Raw genomic sequence first — 22,806 nt, forward strand, 5'->3', positions numbered from 1 at the left:
ATCACAAACTTTTTAATCTAAAATTTGGAGAAAAATAATCTCAAATGTTTGAAGTTCCTGATATTTGCTTTCTGAGTGTTTAAGCCATTAGAGTGCATTTGGGTCATGTTCTGAAGCTTTGATATTAGACATATTGTTTAAATGAAAGCTGCAATTTAAGCAAAGATGATTGATGCCAGAAACATGAATTAAAGGAAAAAAAAAAAACCGTATCTCATGTCCTTGATAGATGTGGCAATAATTACTGCATGTAGAGCAAAAAATTAGTACATTTAAAACATGTATTTTATGTTGAAATGGGAGTTTTATTTTATTGTTCTCCTTAGCCACCTAATGATCTAGCTCTTGGAGAATTAGCTGAGGCCTTGAACCTATCCTTACAGAAGCAAGCTAAAATTTTCATTCAGGCAGTTAAATAAGAACAGAGGCAGTCACCAAATGCACCTAGATCTACATGCCAGATTTTGCTGGAATTCTCCTTGAAACATCATAGCTAATAGAGAAACATGCACAGGTACATTCAAGTTTTCTGTTAAATGGAAAACTCAAAGACTGGACTCAGCAGGAACAAGGAGAAAACACCTCATGTTAAACACAACCAAGTATTTAAAACTAACGGTGGCATATGACCAAATGACAGAAAAAGGAAAAAAATGAAAAAATTAAAATACAGTTTCCTCTACTATTTTAAAACATTAAATATTATACTTTTAACTTCACTTTAGAAAAGCACAGTTCACCACAGTAACTAGTATTAAATTGATTCTACCCTCTATCAGGAAAAGTAAGTTCTTCAATAGAAACAGCTTTTTTATTAAACTTCCAGGAACTAGAATCTCCCTGGCTTGTTTTTGTTCATTCGTTTGGGGTTTGTGTGTGTGTGTCTTTGACAAAGGAAGTTCTAATAAAGTGAATTTGTCATATGATTGCTGTCAATTTTTCCCCAACTGGAAAGCAGAGCTCTGAGAGGAAACAACAGGGAACTCTGCTATCAGCAAATAAAGCTGCAATGATATCAATAGAATGGTGAATTTGACTCATAACCCAGTATATTTTTACCTGCCTTTCCATCTGGTAAGACGAATTATACCATTCTGTGAAGGGAATTATACAGAAGAGGACAGCTGGATGTTTTTAAATCTCATTCTTATGTAAATGAGACTATCAATAAGTGCTTATTATTTATGCACAGATCCTTACATTATTGAATACCTTTTTAAAGCTTGCATACTGTGAAGACTTTACCAAATAAACGGGGTATATTGTTATAAATAAAATAGTATTTCTTTCACCTCTTTGGAAGAAATAACAGTATGACTAAGAAATGAATAGTCTGAATATTTATCAGAATTAAAATGAGCAAAATATTACTTTTTCATTCCAGAATACCCTGGATCTATACATCTTATACTCTTAAATTTATCCTTCTTACAACTACACAAAATATACCATGAAATATGGTATTAAAAATAAGAATTTTTTTCCCAATATTTTATTTCCACCTAGCAGTTCTTCATTACAGAAGTCTTGAAGCCCTGTTTTTGCCCAGTTCTTACATGATTTTCTGGTAGTTCTTTTTTTACGCACCACAGGAGACATACTCAACATTTTAATATCTCCCAGTTAGGTAAAATAATTATTATTCTGATTTATTCCTGGGAACTTAGATACACTAAAACGGTATCTAACCTGCCCATCATTCAAAGATACAGTTTCAATACCAACAGGACAGGTCCAATAGCCCGAAATCTGCCACAGCAGAAAGTACTTAACAAGAGAGATTGATTTCCTTCCCCCAAAACTACAGCAATGGCTGTAACTGGGAAGTACAGTGCAATAAATGTTACAGTACATCCAGTAAAACCTGACAATTTGAAAAATTCACTATGAAACCCTATTTCCACCAAGCATTTGTAACCCTGTAACTTTTCCAGATGCTCATAATATGTCCAGATTTACATGGATTTACAGGGGATGACAAAAGCTACAGACACACCTCCAGGTGAAGGCTGTCTCTTGGAAGAGCCCAGAAATGATGAAACTTCTTAAAGAATGATTTAACTTAATTAAACTTAGTAGCTTAACTGAGTTAATTTTATAATTTTCATATTTTTCTTCCTTGCATCCACTAAAAGTTCTCTCATTTAATATCAAAATTTGAACTTTGAAACATCCCCGTAGCATATTCCTTACACTTCCATAGGCCTATTCCTGAAAAGTTATCTGTGTATATAAGCCTGCATATGGATACACTGAAACCTATGGAAAGTTTAAAACCTCTGTAGACAAAATTCTATGAGGGAATAAAATGAGAAGGTAGCAAATGAAGTATTACAGAAAAATAAATAAAATGACTTTAAAGTAAAAGTTTTCACCTCAAAATATGTTTTAAGTCAATATGATTTTCCTGTTATTATCAATGGCACATTTTATTATTAATATTAAGGGGGAAAAAAACCCAGGTATTTTTATTTGTATCTGGTTTTATTGTTTTACATCTAGTTACTTTGAAGAATCAAACCATTCTAATCAGTTCCTCCTGATTAGGAGAGTATTACAGGTTGTTACCAACTGAAACTACCTACTTAAAGGAAATAAAAATATTTCTTTTTGGAAATAATGTTATCATGTCATTAAAGAAACATTGTAAAATAGAATGCAAATGTATGCTCAAAGCTGCTTTAGAACACTGATTTTGATTTAAACTGCCACTTTGCTTTGTACTATCCAACAGCACAATTCAGAAATTAATATAACTGAGAGATGGGTATGCTAAAAAAAATTATAAATAAATAAAAAATAAGAAAAAAATAAAGACGATCCTCCTTAAAAAACCAAATAAGTAGCTGTTCTTAAGCTAGGGATGGAAAAAGAAGGGGGAAAAAAAAAAAAAAAAGTGCTGTAAAGTTTCCTTGATTTCCTAAGAACTCTGCCCCCAAGGCACGGTGTGTACTGCACATGACAAGCAGATATAAAAGCATCAGAGGGAAGGAGGAAGAGACAGAGGGAGGGAAAGAGAGATAACGTACAACCCTGCAGCTATGACTTTCTAATCAATAGGATTCTTGACAGGAATATAAATCTAACTTTCACACCGAACAGTTAGAGTTTGGAATTTTCACAGAAATCCTTATTTTAGAAATCACAAGGTTATAGGTTTGCTGCTGAGATTGCACAACAGCCTATCTAACAAGTGGCAAGAAAACAATTTTTATCCAGAGCTATGGAGAACAGTATTCACACTTTGAATCAAGTTCCAGATGATTTATACAGAATTAGCCGATTTAAAACAGTCCTTATCTTCTCAATAACTACCGTGTATGTATTTTGACAATATAATAGAATAATTTCAAAACAGGTCTTGCGCGTAAGGAAAATTTACAGAGAAAATAGTTTTCTATTTTTTTTTAAACATAATACGAATCTGATCAAGTTTGCATTCTTCATACAAAGTTGCAAATTAGATGGCAGTACGGGACTGGATTCAGTGATTCAGGAGTGACCTAATTTTTATGTTCTTTTCGTCTGATGATCTAAGGGAAACAATTAAAAAACAACATTTGACTGAAACTTCCATACATGAACAGCTTGCTCTCCCAAACCAAGCATCAGAGTAAAATGACAAATCCCAAGTGTATCATCTGATGACATGTACTAAAACTCTAAATCTGTGGTTATCAGCTTTCCTCAGGATATCCAGTGATCTTAACAGTGAGTCCCTAGTACTGAAATTTTATCCTAGATAGTCTCCTAATACATTCAAAGTGTCTATAACTAGAACTGGTCTCCTTCTACATGTGCTGTCATAAACTAGATAGTCTACAGAGCCTTTTTTTTTTAATTATTGTTTTGAAGAACAGAGTTATGAAAGGACTTAAGAGCAAAAATTCAATTTTTATGCTAATACTTGTGTCTATGAACCCAACAGATGTGAAGCTCACAATCTGAAATGTGATCACAGCCAAAACCAATTTGAAAATGGCTGCTCTGCAGGGTTTACTTTATCCAAAAGAAAGCATTTGGAATACCAAATGCTTTAACAGCACAGCTTGCCCTGGGTCAGTCTTTGGTCTACGTAAGAATCTAGGAAGGGGAATGTATTACATGTCACAAAACCAGTCTGAAATTGCAACTTTAAGTTTACTCTAGAAAAGTCAAAATTCAAATCTCTGTTTCCTCCATTTTGTGAATTGCTGTCATTCTTGACAAGGACAGGAAAATCCACCACCAGAACAATCTTTTCTCTTCCAGTTCAGTAAATGAGATAAAAGAATGTTTTATGACAGACATAAGCTCAGGACAGCAGAGTGATATGGCTGAGCAGCACAACCAAACGTATGAGACAAAAGTTCCAAATAGAGCAGAGAAAACGATGATGAAATGGACACAAGACAAAGAAAAAGCAACAGCAAAACAGGTCTGTGAAATAGAGACCACAGAAAAGGTCTATAAAGAGTGCTTTAGGCTGAATGGTCGTTGGTAGAGGATTGGAGTTACGAGCAAAGAAACTGTTTCCTGTAGTTCAAGTGTTACGATGCACAGAGGACTAGATTTTCATTTTTCTTCTGTTCTTTGTAAATAGGTAGAATGGCATCAACATATGCCCATGCCACACGCTGGTAATCAAATCACACTTTAAAAATCTACAACTGATCGTTTGGACACAAAAGGAAAAAATAACTTCTCAGTGAAGACTTAGTTCAGAGTTTAAAGATATTATCACTCTTCAGCTTTCATCATGATAAAAATTCATCATTTAGTCCTAATCTTGGATTGCCATCTCATCCTGAGAGTCTACAATTGGCTAGACAAAAAGTCCCAGAGGTATGACTGAAACAGTATACCTGACAGCACCGCTCTTTCTCACGAATATACATGTTGCCTCTGCAACAGATATTTTTGTTTCTTGACTATTTATTAAGCAGAGTGCTACGGATAGAATTCAAGCCAGTTCATTAAGTGCATCAAAGATGAATCCACAAATCCAGTGAACGAATATGCCTTGTGGCAGGCAGAACATAACCTTCTGGCACCTCTCCCTGCTGGAGAGGAATAAGCTGTATTTATGCTTTTTCTCCACTTCCAACCAACATTGGTAAGACAATTTGGGGGCCAGATACCATTTAAAATACCTAAAATAGTGAAACGAATAAGGTTCCTATTGGATAATGCAGTGTACAGGATAGAATGAACTGAAAGAAACATCTTTAAATATAAGGCTATTCATAGTTAACTTTAATGGGTTATTTCTCCTACTTGACAATTTACTCCACTTCAGTCGTTCCTTGTTCTTAGTCCTCCCATTTGTTATGCTCTATCTTAAGTTGCAAGCTCTTCCTCTAAACAAACATAATAAGCTATTCCAGTACAAAAGAAGATACACTAATTGTACTTTCCGTGACAGGTCTACACATTCCTCTGTTTTATATTTAATGATATGAGAAAATGTCTAAAACACTGTGCATATGTTTCCAAAACTCTAAAAATCTAATCACTGTAGATTCTGATCAAGATATGTGACAAACATCCTGAATATAATTACTAATTTCAGAGATATTTTTTACTCTAGAATAATTTTTTAAAATCCTAAAAAAAAGGGAAGACAATTACAGGTAATGCTGCAGTTACTTCTTTTTACAGGATATATTTTAAGTCTGTAGTGTCTGCAAAATATTACTAATATTTGTGGTGTAATTCTTTAACGAAAGACTAAGTAACATTGACATTTCCTAAGAAACGTAGGGAACACTACATTCATCACTAAAACATTGTCAGGTCAATCACAAAATCCAAAACCAAAAGCAAACCAAAAAAAGGAAAAAAGTGATTATACACTAGGCACAAATTGCAACTTTGGGCTACATTTAATTGTACTCACAGTTGACACTGGTCTCCTTTGATTCCCTTGGTCGTGCAGAAACATTTTCCTGTTTGCATGTGACAAATATTTGCATGTCCACTGCACGTGCAAGCTATAAAATCAAAAAGGAAAAGTGAGATTTCTTCACCCATATTTTAGTTTACAACTAAAGGAATTTTGATGGATTTTAATACTTCATCCTAAACACATTTCCAACAAGCTATATAAAAAAAAAAATATTACTACTTCAATTATAAGCTTCTTTGAAGAACATTTCACTAGCACGTCATTTAGTTTATGTTCTGTAGAGTTAGGAACTACACATGTGTCATTAGGGGCTCTCCTCCACACCTTAAATAATAACAGTTTGAGAACAGCCATTAAAGTCTAATAATTTTCTGTATTGTGCATTGAAATGGTAACAATACATCTTTTCTAGACAAGGTGAAGTTCTGACCAATGGCAAAAGCAATGGCAAAATTCCATTAGTTTCAAATGTCTAATTAAATATAGTATTATTGCAGATGTCTGGTAAAATGTCTAATATAATTGGAACTTTTGCTTTTGACAAAAGCAAACAAAAAGAAAGCTTTGAAACCATTTGAACAAAGGCAGAGTTAATACTACAATTATGGTCCACCACAAGAATATTCTAGAAGCAAAAAACAGGCACCTCTAAAAGCTCCTGAAACTTGAACTGGAGGAGAATCACAGAAACACCATCATCACTCCGCTCCTTTTTAAACTCAGTGCCTAAAGTAAATCTGTCCACAGTGGTCTGCTCACTGCCACTCTCGATGCCTGATTGATTCTCAGCTTAAAACAAACCTTCACGTTCCCAATTCTTGAGCTTTCTTTTTGCTTTTCCTTCCCATGTTTATACAAATTACTATCTTGTTTAGGCAGTCCTCCCTCTTTTCTAACCAAGTGTGCAAAACTTAATAACCTCTCTCTAGTCCATGTGTCAATAAGTTCCCAAATCATGCTGGAATAATTACCTGCTAATATTCACACTACATTTAAAGTCTTTCCTTAATACCAAGTAACCCTGAACCTACCTTGATGATCATATTAGGCTTTCACTGAAGTTTTAATTACTGCTAAGATAAAAGGTTTAATATGTGGGCTCCTGCTTGGGAACAGATATGATACTAAGTGGTGACCTGCACATAATAAAAGTTTATTTTCCACTTTATAACCCTAATATTGAATTTCTCTCAGAGGTATTGAGTTTTAATGTTCCTGTTCTACTGATAAGGAATAACACACAATGAATACTTCTGTGACAGCATCCAATACCATACACACTCTAACCTCTCTGCCCCAGCCTAAGACAAACAGGGAAAAAGGTAATATAATAGCCAGACTAGAACCAGAATTAAACATATTATTGACAGAATATTTTCATGTCAGGAATTCTATCGTTTGTTCAGCCTTCAGAACTTATTGAATAGCCAGCTGAAGCCGAAGGAGAGATTCTTACTGAAGAAGTACTAGAGATTCAAAACTGTCTGCAAGAAACGCATACCAGAAATTTCTATGGAGCATATAGTGATGTGTGATGTTTTTCTCTCTTTCACAATACAGCTTGTAACAACACTTCTGAAAAAAAATCTATAGTTACCACAGAATACTAGATTTTGTGATTTTTTTTATGATCTTGACACTCTACAATAAATATTCATTGAAGTGCTGCTACTATATAATCAGTTATGTTTTCCTAAATCCATTCATGTTTTCCCCTCTACATTTATGGAGTGATTTTACGCACTTTAAGCTGGAAAAGCCTCTTCTCAAAAGTTCATTTTAATTGTGTAAATCTTTGCTATGGTTTCAGTGAAAAATAAAGGAATATATTCTTAACAGCTTATTCTGCTTATGGTTAATTGCACTTAACAGTGAAGGAGCTAAAAGGTTGAATTCTAAATCATATTCCAGAAGCTGTCAATATATTGACAAATACAGAAGCTATTGCCAAACCTTAATTGATTACTCCCATAGTTATTGCTCACTTAATAGGAAGTGGATCACAAACGGGAAAGTGGAACTTCCTTTACTTGAGTAGCTTTTATTTAGTAAAAGTATTTAAACACTAAGTGCCTTTGGACACTATGCATCTTTAGCATCTTGGAAAAAGAAGGGGTAAAATGGATTATACAGTAAAAGTAACAGATGTAGCCATATGAGACTTTGTAGAAGGGCAAAACTGTTTCTTTGGCAGCTCAGACATAACTTGTATACCCAGTCCATGGAATTACTGATAAATCAAACTTTTTAGCACCATTTATCCCCAGGGACATCTAAGTCAAATCAGCACCTGTATAGTGCACTTTAGCATACTATGTGCTCACTCACACAGCAATCCACAGATGAAGTCCTCTGCAATCTCCTTCCATTTAAACTGCATCATGTTTTAGTCACTGCACTCTGTCTTTAGAGTTTCCTGGATTTATACTGGAGAATCATTAATGTAAACATCTGACAGAATTTATTTTCCTATGGACTCATGTCTAAATTGAGACCTGTGTGCATTCATAGCGTACACAAATAAAGGATACGTTCATAGTTTGGTCCCTCTCGCCAAAAACACCAACATGGCTGCTCCACCTCACTTGCATTTTCATGACACACATGAACTTTCTATAGTGCTAAGATCAGTATGGTTGGAAAAGGAGAAGAAAGAAGTTCAGCAGGCTCAGAACCTTGTATTCTCGTCAATGAAAAAGCTAGTTCTGACAAGCCCAGCAGCTAACTGTCTTCCATTAAAGATGAAGAGAAATTACTCTCATTGATCAAGTTCCTAGTAATTCAACTGTTCCCTGGATAATACCTTGAAAAAGGACATCAGGAGCTAATCACTTTTACATTATTTTAAAAATCTCATCTGGACAAATTTTACTTAACAGCAGTGAATGCATACTTTAATTAATCTCAGGCTTGCAAGTCTGTGATGAAAAATGGATTCCTACCAATCTGTGGACCTCTATGTGGGGAATAATTCAAAAACCAAAATATGTATAAGCCATCCCTGCTGTTACTGAAGCAAATGCGAATATATATTAACAAACAAATGCAATGGCAGAAGCAGGACAATATTATAGTATGTTCAGTGGAAAAAATTTAGATGCCATTATCTTTGTGCCTCACTGCAGGTTTTTCCATTGGCCTACTTCTGAATAATACAAAAGAAATTAAGAGCTCTGAATATCAAGCATGTTTACTTATTAATTAACTGCAACCTAAAGCTATATTTGATTTCAAAGTAACAGATTTATATTCTTCCATTATCTCAATATTTCCATACTCCTCTTTCTATATTTTCTTTAATAGTTTCAACTTGTTTTTCTCTGCTTAACCATTCTCAGTGAATGGTTGCTCTTCTGATAGTACTGTAAGTCAACAGTTAAAACTGTAGCTACAGTAGTATCTTTCACAGTCTAATGCTAGTAGAAATATGCCAAATCTTGGAATCTGTTTTAAAAGCATATTTTGTACCAATCCTTCTCAGCTGGTAGAAGTCAGCACAAGAGATGCAATTAATATTTTCCCCATTTTTTTTTTTTTGAGGTCCCACCCCTCTCCACCCTCATGCATTTGTTTTCAAGGAACAAGGATTAAGTTCCAGCAGCTGCAGCTAAAACCTGTATTAAGTAACCTTTTTTTTTTTCTTCCAAAAAAGGACAGTTATCAGCTTTAATGTTGATCTAAAGAAATGTTTAACATGACTTTTCTTTGTAAGAACTCCCTAAAGCTGAAGGAAAAGGAAATAAGAGTTAAGAGTTAAAATGAAAGCTATACTTAATACTTCACATTTCAAATGCTCCTCTCTTCTCCCCCCGCCCCCCGTGTATTTAATAAAAGGTTTAAGAGTTTGAGTAGAACTGCATGGTGGCAAGCAGAGATTTCTGACTGAAAATCCCAGGCTCAGACTACTTAATGCTAGATGGTGGGAGGATCACATTATCACTTTTGATTTTCTGGGCCTGTCTGCCCATCTTAATTAACATATCTGAGACACTGTCAAGGAAAATTTCTGAGATCCCATTTTTGTGCCTCAGCGTTCTTCTACAACATCGTATTTTCTGTGGCTGTGTATGAAGCTAGATAAGCCATCCCCACTGAGATTCTCAGCCAATAAGGACAGTTTCAGCTTCTGCCACACTCGAGCATTTTACCAAGTTTCAGCATCTTTTAACTGATTTCCTTTCTCCCATTTAGTTCCCATATCCTTCAGCGTGGATTTTTGATAGCCACTATTCTTTCACACGTCCAGTTAGGCACAGTGTGAATCTTTTGCATTGTGACATCTCGCAAGTGATGTTAGGTTGACAGAAAAACATTCTCTATCATGATTATGCTTTAAATAATGTCCAATTCTTAACATGAATTATTTTATTTGGGACACTGACAGTGGGCTTAAAATCAGAGGATGAAGCATGCCTACAGAGATTTGCTGGGTTAAGAGAAATTGAATACAAGCAGAACCAGTCTTTATTCTTTTAGATAGGGATATTGCATCCCTAACAGAAAGACAGAAACTAATAGAAAGACAACACTTACAAGCCCAGTAGGGAAAGGTTCTCTAAACGTGATTTTTTTTTTCTTTATTTAAAATACGCTTTTTTTTTTTTTAAAAAAAAAAAAAAAAAAAAGAAATCTAGAGTCAACTTTTGGCCCTATCCTCAAAAAAACCCACACCACCAACACAACAAAACCACCCTTACTGATGCCATTATACCTTCTGCTGAGTACCGCCACATGAACAGTAGTACAAGACTGTTAGGAAGAGACAAGATTATCTACAGGGAGCATCAGATTCAGATTCTACTGCTGTATGACACATTCCAGCACTCATAGCAGCACCATACGCAAACACTTTCAGGAGGTTACAATGACACTAATCCTCTCTCAAATCCTCCCTGACAGTCATCAACGCAGAGAATAACTTGGAATCCTACTTCAACTTTATAGCAACTACAACAACATTCTAACAGTCTTATTAAATTGTGTTCACGTTCTAAATTTCCTCCTAATTTAAGTACTCATATTCAGTATTCAAAATTCAGAAATGAATCTCTGCAAACCAACTGGTTAAAATGAAATATACAGAATTTTCTTCTCTTAAAAAAAAAAAAAGAACAGCCTGCATCCCAAAACGCGACTGACTTTAAATAAATAACAGTAAGTAAATTCCAGGTGATGTATCATCAATGAGTTAATCACACCTCTAGGATACAACAGGGATTGACAGTATACCATGGCTCCTTTTCCCTCATGGGAAAGAAGTACATCTGTCATTCTCTATTTCATAATTCACACAGTGCTAACAGTTTTTAATTATAAGAACAAGCTTAAGACTCAAAATAAATGCCAGCTTCTGCTGGATTTCAGAACCTTCTATTAGGCGAGAATTACCATTAGCCTTACACCTTCCAAAATAAATTGCAGTACACGAAACAGAAAAACTTGTTACCAATGCTCATATTTCACTTAGAGATACAACAAAAGATGGGAATTAGAATTGTCACAGTTTTGTGTGTGAAAAAAGGCACAGAATACAAAGATATATTTTAATTCAAAATATATTGTACAACTCTGATGGAGACTTTTATTTCATGTTGCAAATTCCTGCCCAAAATTGTACATTCTTTAAATCAATTTTCAAAATTTATATAAATTATACAATATGTATATTAAAAAAAAAATCATATTGGCTACAAAAATTCTTCTTGCAAGTAAGAACAGGAACTTTAGATGCAGTATTTTGGAACCATTCACCCACCCCCATCATGACTGAAAAACATAAGTACACAAAATTGTATAAACTGCCTCCAGGTTGAGCTTTAATAATGAGTTCTGATCGCTTTTATGTTCTAGGTGTAGATACACCTTAGAAAAATCAATCCTCTGTAGATGCTGGAAATGATCCCCCAGACTGACAGGCAAGATTTAAAGTTAGTGTCTCATTAATATCAAGTACTTTAGCGCAGGTAACGAGGGGACTTTTGTAACAAATCTCCCAGTCATCCCCCTCCTACGATGCTTTGGTTTGTATCATACTCCACATCCACAAACTCAATTTCAGAGGAATGAAATCAAAAGAGGAGATGGGCACAGGACCATAAAAGGCGATGAAGGGACTGGAGCATCTTTCATATTAGGAGAGGCTGAGAGAGCTGGGATTCAGCCTGGAAAAGCGTCAGGGGAATCTTACCAACATGTATAAATACCTGACGGCAGGGAACCAGACTCTTAGCAGTGCCCACAGACAGAACAAGAGGCAATTGCCACAAACAAAAACCCCATGAAATTCCATCAAAACACAAGAAAACTCTTTTTTACTGTGAGGGTGACCTACTGCACTGCTGTAGGTGCACACGTACTCTGTGCTGCACCTTTGGATATAAACAGGGAGTTCAGACCAACGTCAAGAGTCTTCCCATACTACTGTATGCACTCCTCTCCAACTTGGGTTTACATTATGCACACACACTTTAGTTTAAACAGTTATTTTAAATACTTAACTACCATGCAAACATTTTATCAATCATTAAATATTTTAAGTAAATAAATAAATAATCTATGGCTTACAATAAAAAAACCTACTTAAAATATAGAATTTTTAACCTATTTTTGTCATGTTATTTTTACATATTAACTGAAATTATGACACTAGAGTTTTAAAACCAACAAAAAACCCGCCCTGGCAATTTCTACTCTACTCTTTTGTACAACATGCAGATTTTAAGCAGAACAGAAAGATTATATGAAAACAATACAATCCAGTAGTGTAAATCCATGCTGTGAAATCACAACCCTATAGAATTTATTAAATAATAAATCCACAGCATGATTGATTCTGAGTTGCTAGCTCAGCATATAAATGTTCTTGCTGATGCTGACAACAAAAGAATACACATCACTATTTCCATGAAGTATGCATTTTAGACAATTGAATTTAAAAACATTTATTGCTTAGCCCCCATTTCCAACATATAGCCGCAAGAGCAATTTTTCTCTCAAATGGAGCTCACTACAAATGGTACTTTAACTTAATATATTTGCTTACTTCAAAGATTACTAAACCAGGAGCTGCACACAGATAATTCCTTTAAGACACCTTGCTGATTTTTTTTGAAAGGAAAGCTACGACAATGCTATTAAATATTGAGGTTCACTACTTTAATTTTGGTAATGTGCAAGGCATAAGTTGTATCAAAAAAAACATAGACACGTATCAAAAAAACCCTTATACATCAAAACACATGCACATTGTACAAAAAACATGTAAATTGTATATGTTTTTTTAAAAAGGAAATACAGGCTTTCTCATGCAGCTAGGGTAAGTAAAGAAATAACAAGTATACACATATATTAGATATAATATTGTAATGCTCAATTTCACTGTAAATGCTCACTTACGTAATCCATTAGTCTACTCTTGAGAACTGCCCTTCTGAGCCAATTTTCTACACTAGTAATATTACAAAACTGTCTAGTCACTTATTTTTCTAGAAATGTATATTCAGCTGGAAACCCCTGATACCCTTTTAACATTCAACAATTACTTTTATAGGAAATACATCCATTCAACCTTTGAGACAGACAATGTAAAAGCAAACAGATGTGCCCAACAACACTTGTGCAATATCACTAATTGAGTAGAATTAAAATTAAGCTAAATAACTTCCGTGAAGCAATGAACAATAAAAATAAGTGTTAAAAAAAAAGTTGGTATTTTAAGGGAGTACTGTCTTCTAGCAAGCACTCCAAAAGTACATGCAGGTCAAATTCAGCTGTCATTTTATAGTGGCACCATTAACACTCATGATAAGTCAGTATTATTAAACTAATTAGCACATATATGACCAACATTATTTTGACCCTTCTTGTTTTCTCTTGTGATTTGTCTGTCTTTGGTCTCAAACCAATTTATTTTTCATAGTACAATAACAGCAGAGAAAAGACAAAAAACATGTCTATGTGTACTGACAGAGTACTAAGGAGTGTGAGACACTATATTGGCTAGAGAGAGAAAAGGTAAAAGGAATAGATATAGTTTTAGGATTTATATAGTTTGGATATGGAATCTGTATATGCAGGATATATATAAAGGAATTCTGCAACCACACAATTCATATATATATCACATATGTATCATTTAAAGCAAGGTCAACAATTCCCAGTATTCATAAAAATCAGATAATCATTTTACCAGATCAATACTGGATACAGACTTGTTCTGGAAAAGGCAAATATGCCAGATCACCCAGACAGCATAAGTCTGTAGAATTAGACATTCCTCACAACATCGCAATTTTTTCAACAGGCACCAAATGCGTTCTCTCAGACTGCAGTGCAGCCTGCCCCCTACCCTTCCTTAGCATTTTTGAGGCTAACCTGGTGGTTACAGAAATGCTCTTGTCCTTAGCCACTTCCCATTCCAGAAGGGCAATTCACCCAAGCCTGAACGTGATTTTAACTTTTTTCTGGAATTTATAGTCACAGCAAAACACAGACAACTTCATTTGACCATGACCTAAGCCTACTGAGATAATTTGACTACTAGTAAAGTTTTCCTGAAAGCAATACTGTGTCACACAGCCAGCCAGTCTGGAAATCACAGGTGAAGTTTCCTTAGCTTTTTGGACTGACACATACAATCCAGAAGTAGGATATTTATTCTAAAATACCCAAAACAAATCTAGGAAACAACAAACAGGTTGATTTTCTATTGCAGAAAAGATTTAATTTGGTTACACCAACACAATCCTATGGCAACCTTCTCCACTTAAAGGCTTGTATTTATTCTTAAGCTGTTTTTACACTTTGGCAAAATAGCTCTGCAGTGTTTGTATTTCATCATTTCTTCTGTTTAAAGTATTCACCCTGAAAACTAACTGATTTTTTGTTTGTTTGTTTGCAATAAATACCTCTCAAGCAATGATACTAAATCTGTCTTTAATCATCAGCAACTAACATTATAAAGACAGCTTGGAAAACCATAACTTTGTTTTATACAAGTAGACGATGAAAATGCAACACAGAAGATTAACACTGAAAGACAGGATATTTTTTCTTGTTATGAACTGAACAGAATCTTAAGCAATTAACAAGAGTCTTGCTGTGCCTGACTCTTTCATGCCAATACTGAACTATGGTACAGAATTTTTATAGCTTGTTCTTGGGATCATTCAGGAATAATGTGGACAGTATTTTCTACCAAAAAACCATGCCAAACCAAAACATTTCCACGAGAACTCATGAACTAAGTATCACCAATTTCATTTTCTCCATGTTAATCTGTGTGAAGAACTGAAATTTTTACACTTACTTTGAACATGTAAAACTGAAAAATTCCAGGTGAAGATGATATTAAAAGCCATTATTTATCTCCATTATTTGGAGATAAGTTTAATATGTCCTACTTAATAGTTTCCTTATAATTCTTTCCACTTACTCTTTTCATTTTTAAATAAAACATTATATGTTACAAAGAAATGAATAGCCTTCAAATTCAAATTTTACAGTGGGTTAAGGTGCAGGTTTTGTGAGTTCAGGTCAAAAACTAAACTCTGTATCTGACATGTAGTACAGTTCTTTAAGCATGCAAGCATTTAAGTGATGTTTCTTCTCCATGTCTATAAGATTAAAAATATTATTCCTTAAATTACTTTTAGTTTTCTTGTTTGTGAAGAGGCTTCTCGCATGAAAACATAACATAAAATTAGAATTGCTTAAAAAAAAATTAATGATTAATCTGGCAGACTAAAACTTCTACTAGGTTTAGTTTGCTGGTTTGTTGTGTTGGGTTTTGCTTTTTTTTTTTTTAAAGGAAAACCACAAAGTGTTGATTTTGGATGCCTTCATCTTTGCATGTCCAATAAGTGATGTGTTTAAGAAGACTTTTTCAGACATCAAAGGTTTAGTACTTTTTTTTTTTTTTTAAATTGTGTCATTTAAAATTTTCTTGAAAAAGAGCAGCTTCTCTAATGCCCATTTTGAAAATTTTGGCCAAAAACTTCCTTTCATCAAAAGACTGCTATTTTCCCCCCCCCCTCTCTAAAAAGAATATATAAAATCCTGAATTATAAGAGAAAAAAATAAATCAAAGATTATTATAAGGCAGTATGAAAAGCAAAACAATTTAAAACCACTCAGTAGTTATTCATAGCAGCTTTAAATGTCAAAAAAAATTTCCAATCTAAGGTGAAAAACAACTGAAATCAACAACTGGTGATTGCAACTATTTGTGTGTATTTGGTCATTCAGAGTAAAAGCCTGAAGAAGAGAAATGCCTTACACAATTTATCAGACAAAAGCACCACAAAATGTAAAGAAGTCAGCAAATCATTTCCCTGCGTTAGCCATTAGGAGGTACAAAATACGACTGATTTTTAATGCATTCAACTGTGAGTGAAGCATTTTTTTCCTTAAATAACTAATGTGGTCTGCCATTGTAATGTGTTGCATTTACCCTCAGAAAATGAAGGCGGAATCAACTGCAATCAAACAGAAATGCCATTAAAAGAGGTTTTTGAGAATCTTCATACTACCAGTTGGAAAATGAGTTGCATGATGCCTCAAAAGCTATTTTCTCAACAGCCTGTAGTGGGTTTCCAAGACCCCTTAGGGAGAGGGATGACCATTTCAATGCAAAATGACTACTTCTTGACTCTTCTGTCCTGGTGGCATATTCACGTGTATTCAAACAGGTAACTCCATGGTCTCCTGTTACACTGGGAGGTTCTGTCATGCCCCTCTGATCGATGTGCAGTCTCTGATCTAATTCAAACTGATGGGTACATCACCAAATATTAAAAAAAAAAAAAAAAAATTATTTTAGGCTGTAAAATCACAGTCAATGATGGAAGATACCATGCTGCAACATGTTACATGTCAGACTGACCAGCTGTCAGGAGACATATTTGTGGGATTTTCCTGGGGAAGCATTACCGATAGGGATGCTAGAATTTCTGACTAACCACATATGTGTCTGCATTTAAAACTATGAGAATAATAAGGAAGCTGTGAGTGGTTGCAGTAATGAGAGAGAGAGAGACCTTCTCAGCACCTAGAAACATCTAGAAGGGTAGATTCAGAAATCACACACAAACTAAATGCCTACTCTTTTTTATTTATTTCTATTGTATTTGGGACAAGACAACTCTGGCTGTAAGTCAAATGCTTATTTGAGGATCAAGTAACAGTGATTTAAGAAAATGTCATCTTCAGCTCACAATTGCCAACCCTCAATCGGACGCTAGCATCTTCTCAGCCTAGACACAGTAGCTACATGAGCTCTTGACATCTCTTTCAACAAAAGGTAAAATATGTTTGCTTATAAGTGGCAGACAAAATCACTATATTTCTAGACAGCTGAAAGCTTCTAAATCATGCCCTGCCTATCCCCTCTGGGAACGTCTTTTGGAAACCAATGGCTTTACAAATTTCATTAGGAAGGTGAACATACTCATACACAGCTCAGACAGCGTATCAGGAATACATTTTTATAAATAATACTTACTCCATACAACAGATTTATAGCATGTAAACCTGAAAAACACAAAACCAAGAATGCACAGCAACTCATTCATCATTGCCAAAAACTACGTTACACAATAACATGCAGGAGGACCAACATCAGTGAAAGCAATAGAATTGTCATTAATCTTTGTGAAAAGATAAAACAAGCACAGAGATAAAGCAATATAATATAAATCAAACTGCTGTATCTCTTCAATATCTATAAAAGTAATAAGTGGTGATCAATTAAAGGATGCCTGAATTCTTAGTTCTCATGCTAAGATGCTGAATAAGCACAAAATGCCTGCTACTTAAACAGATTAAGATAGCAGAAGTTGTTGCTATTCTTTTTACTATTTCAGACATTTTTATTACATCATAGACCTAAAAAAAGTTTAGATTAAGTTTATTAAATACACAATACTGATTATATATTTGTAAAATCTCAGAAATAATCTTACTTTCTTTTATTTCCCTTTTTTAAAAAAGCTATCTTGTTCTTGCTCCACTTGCATAACTCGGAATCAACTTTGCTGAATGGTGAAGTTACATTTATACAAAGCAATATACTGTAGCAATCAGCCTTAAGTAATGAAACTATTTATAGTTGATAAAATTGGTTACTAGACATAACAGCTACACAATTGCATTATGTTTGTGCAGGGTGGAAAGAAAACTTTGTTACCCAAGAAAATATCTCCTTTAAAGGAGCCAAAAAGAAACTTCAACTCATTTATTTTACTCAACTTTAAGACTAGTAAAAGGAATTTTGATGGTCAGGAACCGCAAGCCGGGGTTGAATTTAACTTATTACCTTCTGATTATGGTGCTAATCAAAAAAATAACGTATAATTCGGAGGGGAGGGTATGCCACCTGGACAGCTGACCCAAACTGACCAAAAGGATATTCCATACCATATAACATCATGCTCAGTGGTAAAGGTGGGGGAGGCGGGGCTGTCTGTGCGACAGCCATCACTTGGAGGCTGGCTGGCCACTTGTGGGAAGGTGGTAAGTGACTGCCTTCACTTGGTTTGGTTTCCCCCCCCCCCCCCCTTTTTCCCTTCATTTGTTAAAACGGTCTTTATCTCAACCCACGACTTTTCTCACTTTTGTTCTTCTTACTCTCTCCCCATCCCACTGTGGGAGGGCAGGGAGTGAGCAAGTGGCTGAGCGATGCTTAGCTGACGGCCGGGTCAACCCACCACACCGTCAGTTAGCAGCTCTGCACAAACACCGACTTTTTCAATAGCAATGCTAAGCTGATGCTTGAACCAGTACTTTCCCGTGCTTGCTGTTCCTAAACTCAGACCACTCTGCAATGAACACACATATCCTGATTTAGTAAGTAAAATCACATTTAGAGAATCAAGCATTAGCTTAAAAAAGTTGTGCTTGACAGGAGGTTTATAAAAGTCTTCTGTATGCAATCAAGGAAAATCATCAAAAAGATTAAATATGCCGAACAGAAATCCTGCCAAAACCTTATGAAATCTTACAGCCACCCAAATAATAATTCTCTGGAGCTTAATCATGAGGAATGTTATGTTCAACAGCTTCTTCTTTTTTCCTCCTATAAAATTACAGACCTCTAAACACAAGTTGACAATGACACTTTCCTTGAAGTGCAACTCCAGGTCCTTTACCTAGGATTATTCTGAGCGTAAGTAGGTTATGGAATACAAATGTACCTATAAAAAGGTTCCTAGTTTTAGTTGAGTTTTTGCTTTTAATTTACAATTAATTATGCTAGAAATCATACTTTATAATACAGGTCTAATGTACAACAAAGCAAAAAGAAAATTATATGTACAGACAACAATTAATAGCATACTGAAAAGTTTGCTTAGCACATTTTGCTTGGCAGTCAAAAAATAACTGGAACAGTAATTTGTTAAAGATGTCTTTTTCCAAGTTCCTCAACTTACTTTTTCTTATAGCAATCTACTTTTCTTCTGCTTTAGTAGCATGGGAATTATTTGGAATAAATTAAATTCACTCCAATCAGAATGTAAATTCATAACTAAGCCCAAGTACAGGCATCTTACTTACTGAGTATTTAGACTATCTTGAACACTGTTCAATAAAGAGCATTCACTAAAGGAAAATAAAGGTTCAAATCACCTTTGGGGAAAAAGTTCTCCTTAAAAAAAAAAAAAAAGAGTGTTTATTCTAACTATTGTAAAAATCTCTCTGCAAAAAGCAATATGAAGCTTCTCTTGAATACTTTATTGTGCTATGATCTCTTTTCTTTATATTTCATATGTACTAAAAAGCCCTTTACCTACTACTAAAAACAAATGCAAGCATTTTAGTTAATACTAAGGTTTTATTCTGTAATAAGGTACTGTATAAAAATGAGCAATTGGTGTCATTATCTCTATTCAACACTTTAAAGAAAAAAAGGGAAAAAAAAAAACCCAAACAACAAAAAAACACCACCACTACTTCAAAATGGGATTTCTTGACAGCCTCCTCATTTGTTGAAACCTTTGGTTATTTTGCTTGTATAGGATAAACAAAATCATGTTATCTGTTGGAATTTAGCACCACATGTGAGCTTTTCTTTTTCTGAATAATCTTAAATTACAGCTTCTTATCACAGAGTTCAACTATGAACTTGTGACCCACTGTTTCTTAGAAACCAAGGTACCAGACAAACAGTGGAAGTGGATTTTTTTTTTTAAATTTAGTTCCATATTCTAGTGCCTGAAGACAGTATAAAGCATACCGTACTCTTTTTTTTCCACTGATCTCCAACATTTATCCATTTTTATATAGAATGTCTTTATTCACATAGGCTCCTGTGGTCTGTCGCATAAGCCTCCAATCCACTGAATATCTGTTATTTATGTGAATAACCACAAAGTGCCTGTACTAAAAGATGCTTTTGATTTTTAACTATGCAGACTTAGTCACTGTGAAAAGAAGGCTTCCAGAACATAATATTTAACCCAATATAAAATTTCAGACATCTAATGACGTAATGCCCAAACCCACAACCTTTAATACATTGGTGAATTCCATAAAAGCAATTCCCTATATGCTAGACATTAAAATGGCTAAACAGAAAAACTGTATAAAAACTCTGTATCCCAAATTGCCATGTCATTCTCTAAGAGAGTCAAAACTCCCATCAGTTCGTGTCCATTCCTAATTCTACTTTAGGAAGATGCAGAAGAAAATGTTTTTGCTGCTGTTTATACTGCTAGTCAAGGATCCTGTGTTCCTTTGCTTTCTACACTTCTGTTACTTTTCCCTGCAGATGAGAGTTAAAAGCTCTTTGTCCTCATTCTTAGTCCTACCTTACATAGGACTCAAGGTCCCCAAATATAAGATTTTGGACCAGAAACCTTTTCAAAACAAAATTCCCCTGTAGAAGATAAAAGACCAAATTTACAGCTGTCTATAGCAGTAGTAGAATTCACCTACTTACCTCTTTTCTGATATCAAGTTAAACACTGAATATCACGCTAATATTTCTATTAAAAACTAATAAACTAAACTCTACATAGTGATGCAGCTTACTTTTTGCCCTTCTCATTAGTTTCACAACGGTGCAGGAGCCGACCTCTACGGACAGCACTGGATAAAGGCAGCCAAACTCCAGGCGTCGTGTGGCACAGGCAGAGTCAGGATGAAATGTACAGGAGCGGACCATTTGAAGAGTAAAATATCATAGCTAACAGGAGTGGAAATTGCCTTCCAGGTAGTGGAGTAGATCCCCTTGTTGGAGAGGATCCAGAACTTTCTATCTCTCAGCATCCTGCTTGTGCCAAACGCAGCACCGAGCCCGTATCCATAGAACACCAGAGAAGGAGGTTAGCTTCGGCAAGTGCTAAAAACACCAGGTGTAAGAAAGCTGCGGGGTCCTGTTTTCCCCACTACTAGCAACTAAGTAGTCTTGGCTTGTTAGCGTTATCTTGACAATGAATATTTTTTACTACTTCTGTATGACATTTTCCTCTTGGGCCTGTGCTGCGTTCTGAGGACAGGTATGCACACACCCATCTACTGCAAAAATTGGTGCTGATACCATCACCAGCTGAAAAGCATGAGAGACGTCAAGGATTACAAGACAGCTTAAACTTGATCAAAAACTGTGACACTTCTATTAGTACTACTGCACTCGTGTGGCTGAACACATCGCATTCCCCATTTGAAAATTTAGATACAAGAGAGGAATCATTTTTTAAAAATGCAGAAAACTGCGGGGTTTTGAAGTCTCTCAGAAATAATCTATACACCATTTATTACAAAACTAAATATTGTACTCCTTGTTTTTAATTTACCTGACTTCAATAAGCAATTTTATATGACTGCCAGACTCAATGGGAGGAAAGATTGATGATTGCTTGAGAGCCAAAATTTAGATGTTCTATCTTAAATTCCTACCTTCTTTGTAGAATGATTTTATATAGAAATGCATTATGTTACGTTAATTTGGACTGTGAACATCTGTCTTTTGTTTCTAAATAATACATGATATGAGCAAAACGTCAGGTCAGCGCTCACTGAAGATTAATAGCTAAGAGCAGCAGGTTTTGTGCTATTAAAACCAACTATTACTACATGCTAATAAAAGCATGCTTCTGGACACGTGTCACCACTCTGTGGCCACAGCAGCAGAAAAAGTTAAAGCAAATAAAATAAATGAACACACTAGTTAAACTAGCTCTATTTTTAAAATTTTGTTCCAACTACAAGCATATAATTTTCTAGATCTTACAGAAAATGATCAATTCTGTCTAACATACAGCTTTATGGAGCTCAGGTATTTTTTGTTTCCTTGGTTATCACAGGTTAGAATAATTCCTACATTTTTTCATCAAAATGACAGTCTGTATGACTGTTCCCCACAGAGAACTGCTATTAACAGATGTTGGAAGCGATACCAGTGATGGATATCAGAGGCTGGGAAAGCTTCAAGGGCAGGTTACCAAATGAGATTTCAGTACTAAGGCATTAGGCTTCCAGCTTTGGAAGTTTGACACCTTGGAAGTTTGAGAGTTTGACACCTAAATTCCCCAAAGAGCAAATGATTTTGTCTGCCCTGACTACTGAAGGTTCAGTCTGTCCTGACTAAGGAAGTGCAGTTTTGAATCAACTGATTGTCAGGACGGAAATGACCCTGGGTGCACTAATCATGCAATTCTTACGTGAAAGGGGGATGCTTCTTCCAGCACTTTGATTTTAAACAAAATTAACTGTAGTTAATTAGCTGATCTTAGTGCTGCCCTTATACATGGATAGTCTAAGCATACTATGCACAGAATTCAGGCAATGTGCACAGATTGCCCCATTTCAGAGTACAAAATCAGTTCAGGCAACAGGTGCTTTGATGGCTAGTTCAGCAAGAACTGTAGCTACATACATGCTGCTAAAAACTACTAGATGCCTCAATCTTCTGGAAAAAGCCT

The 22,806-nt window shown here is 35.0% G+C and overlaps 1 protein-coding gene across 1 annotated transcript in view; it reads right to left on the reverse strand.

Moving 5' to 3' along the window:
- ATRNL1 (attractin like 1) overlaps positions 1 to 22,806 on the reverse strand; it is a 543,282-nt gene that overhangs the window by 368,760 nt on the left and 151,716 nt on the right. Inside the window, exon 20 of the mRNA XM_075717535.1 lies at positions 5,879 to 5,972. Within this exon, the coding sequence (XP_075573650.1) occupies positions 5,879 to 5,972 (94 nt within the window). The remainder of the gene's footprint in view (positions 1 to 5,878; positions 5,973 to 22,806) is intronic.

The sequence above is a fragment of the Pelecanus crispus genome, chromosome 10, assembly GCF_030463565.1.
Source record: "Pelecanus crispus isolate bPelCri1 chromosome 10, bPelCri1.pri, whole genome shotgun sequence".
NCBI classification, from domain to species: Eukaryota; Metazoa; Chordata; class Aves; order Pelecaniformes; family Pelecanidae; genus Pelecanus; species Pelecanus crispus.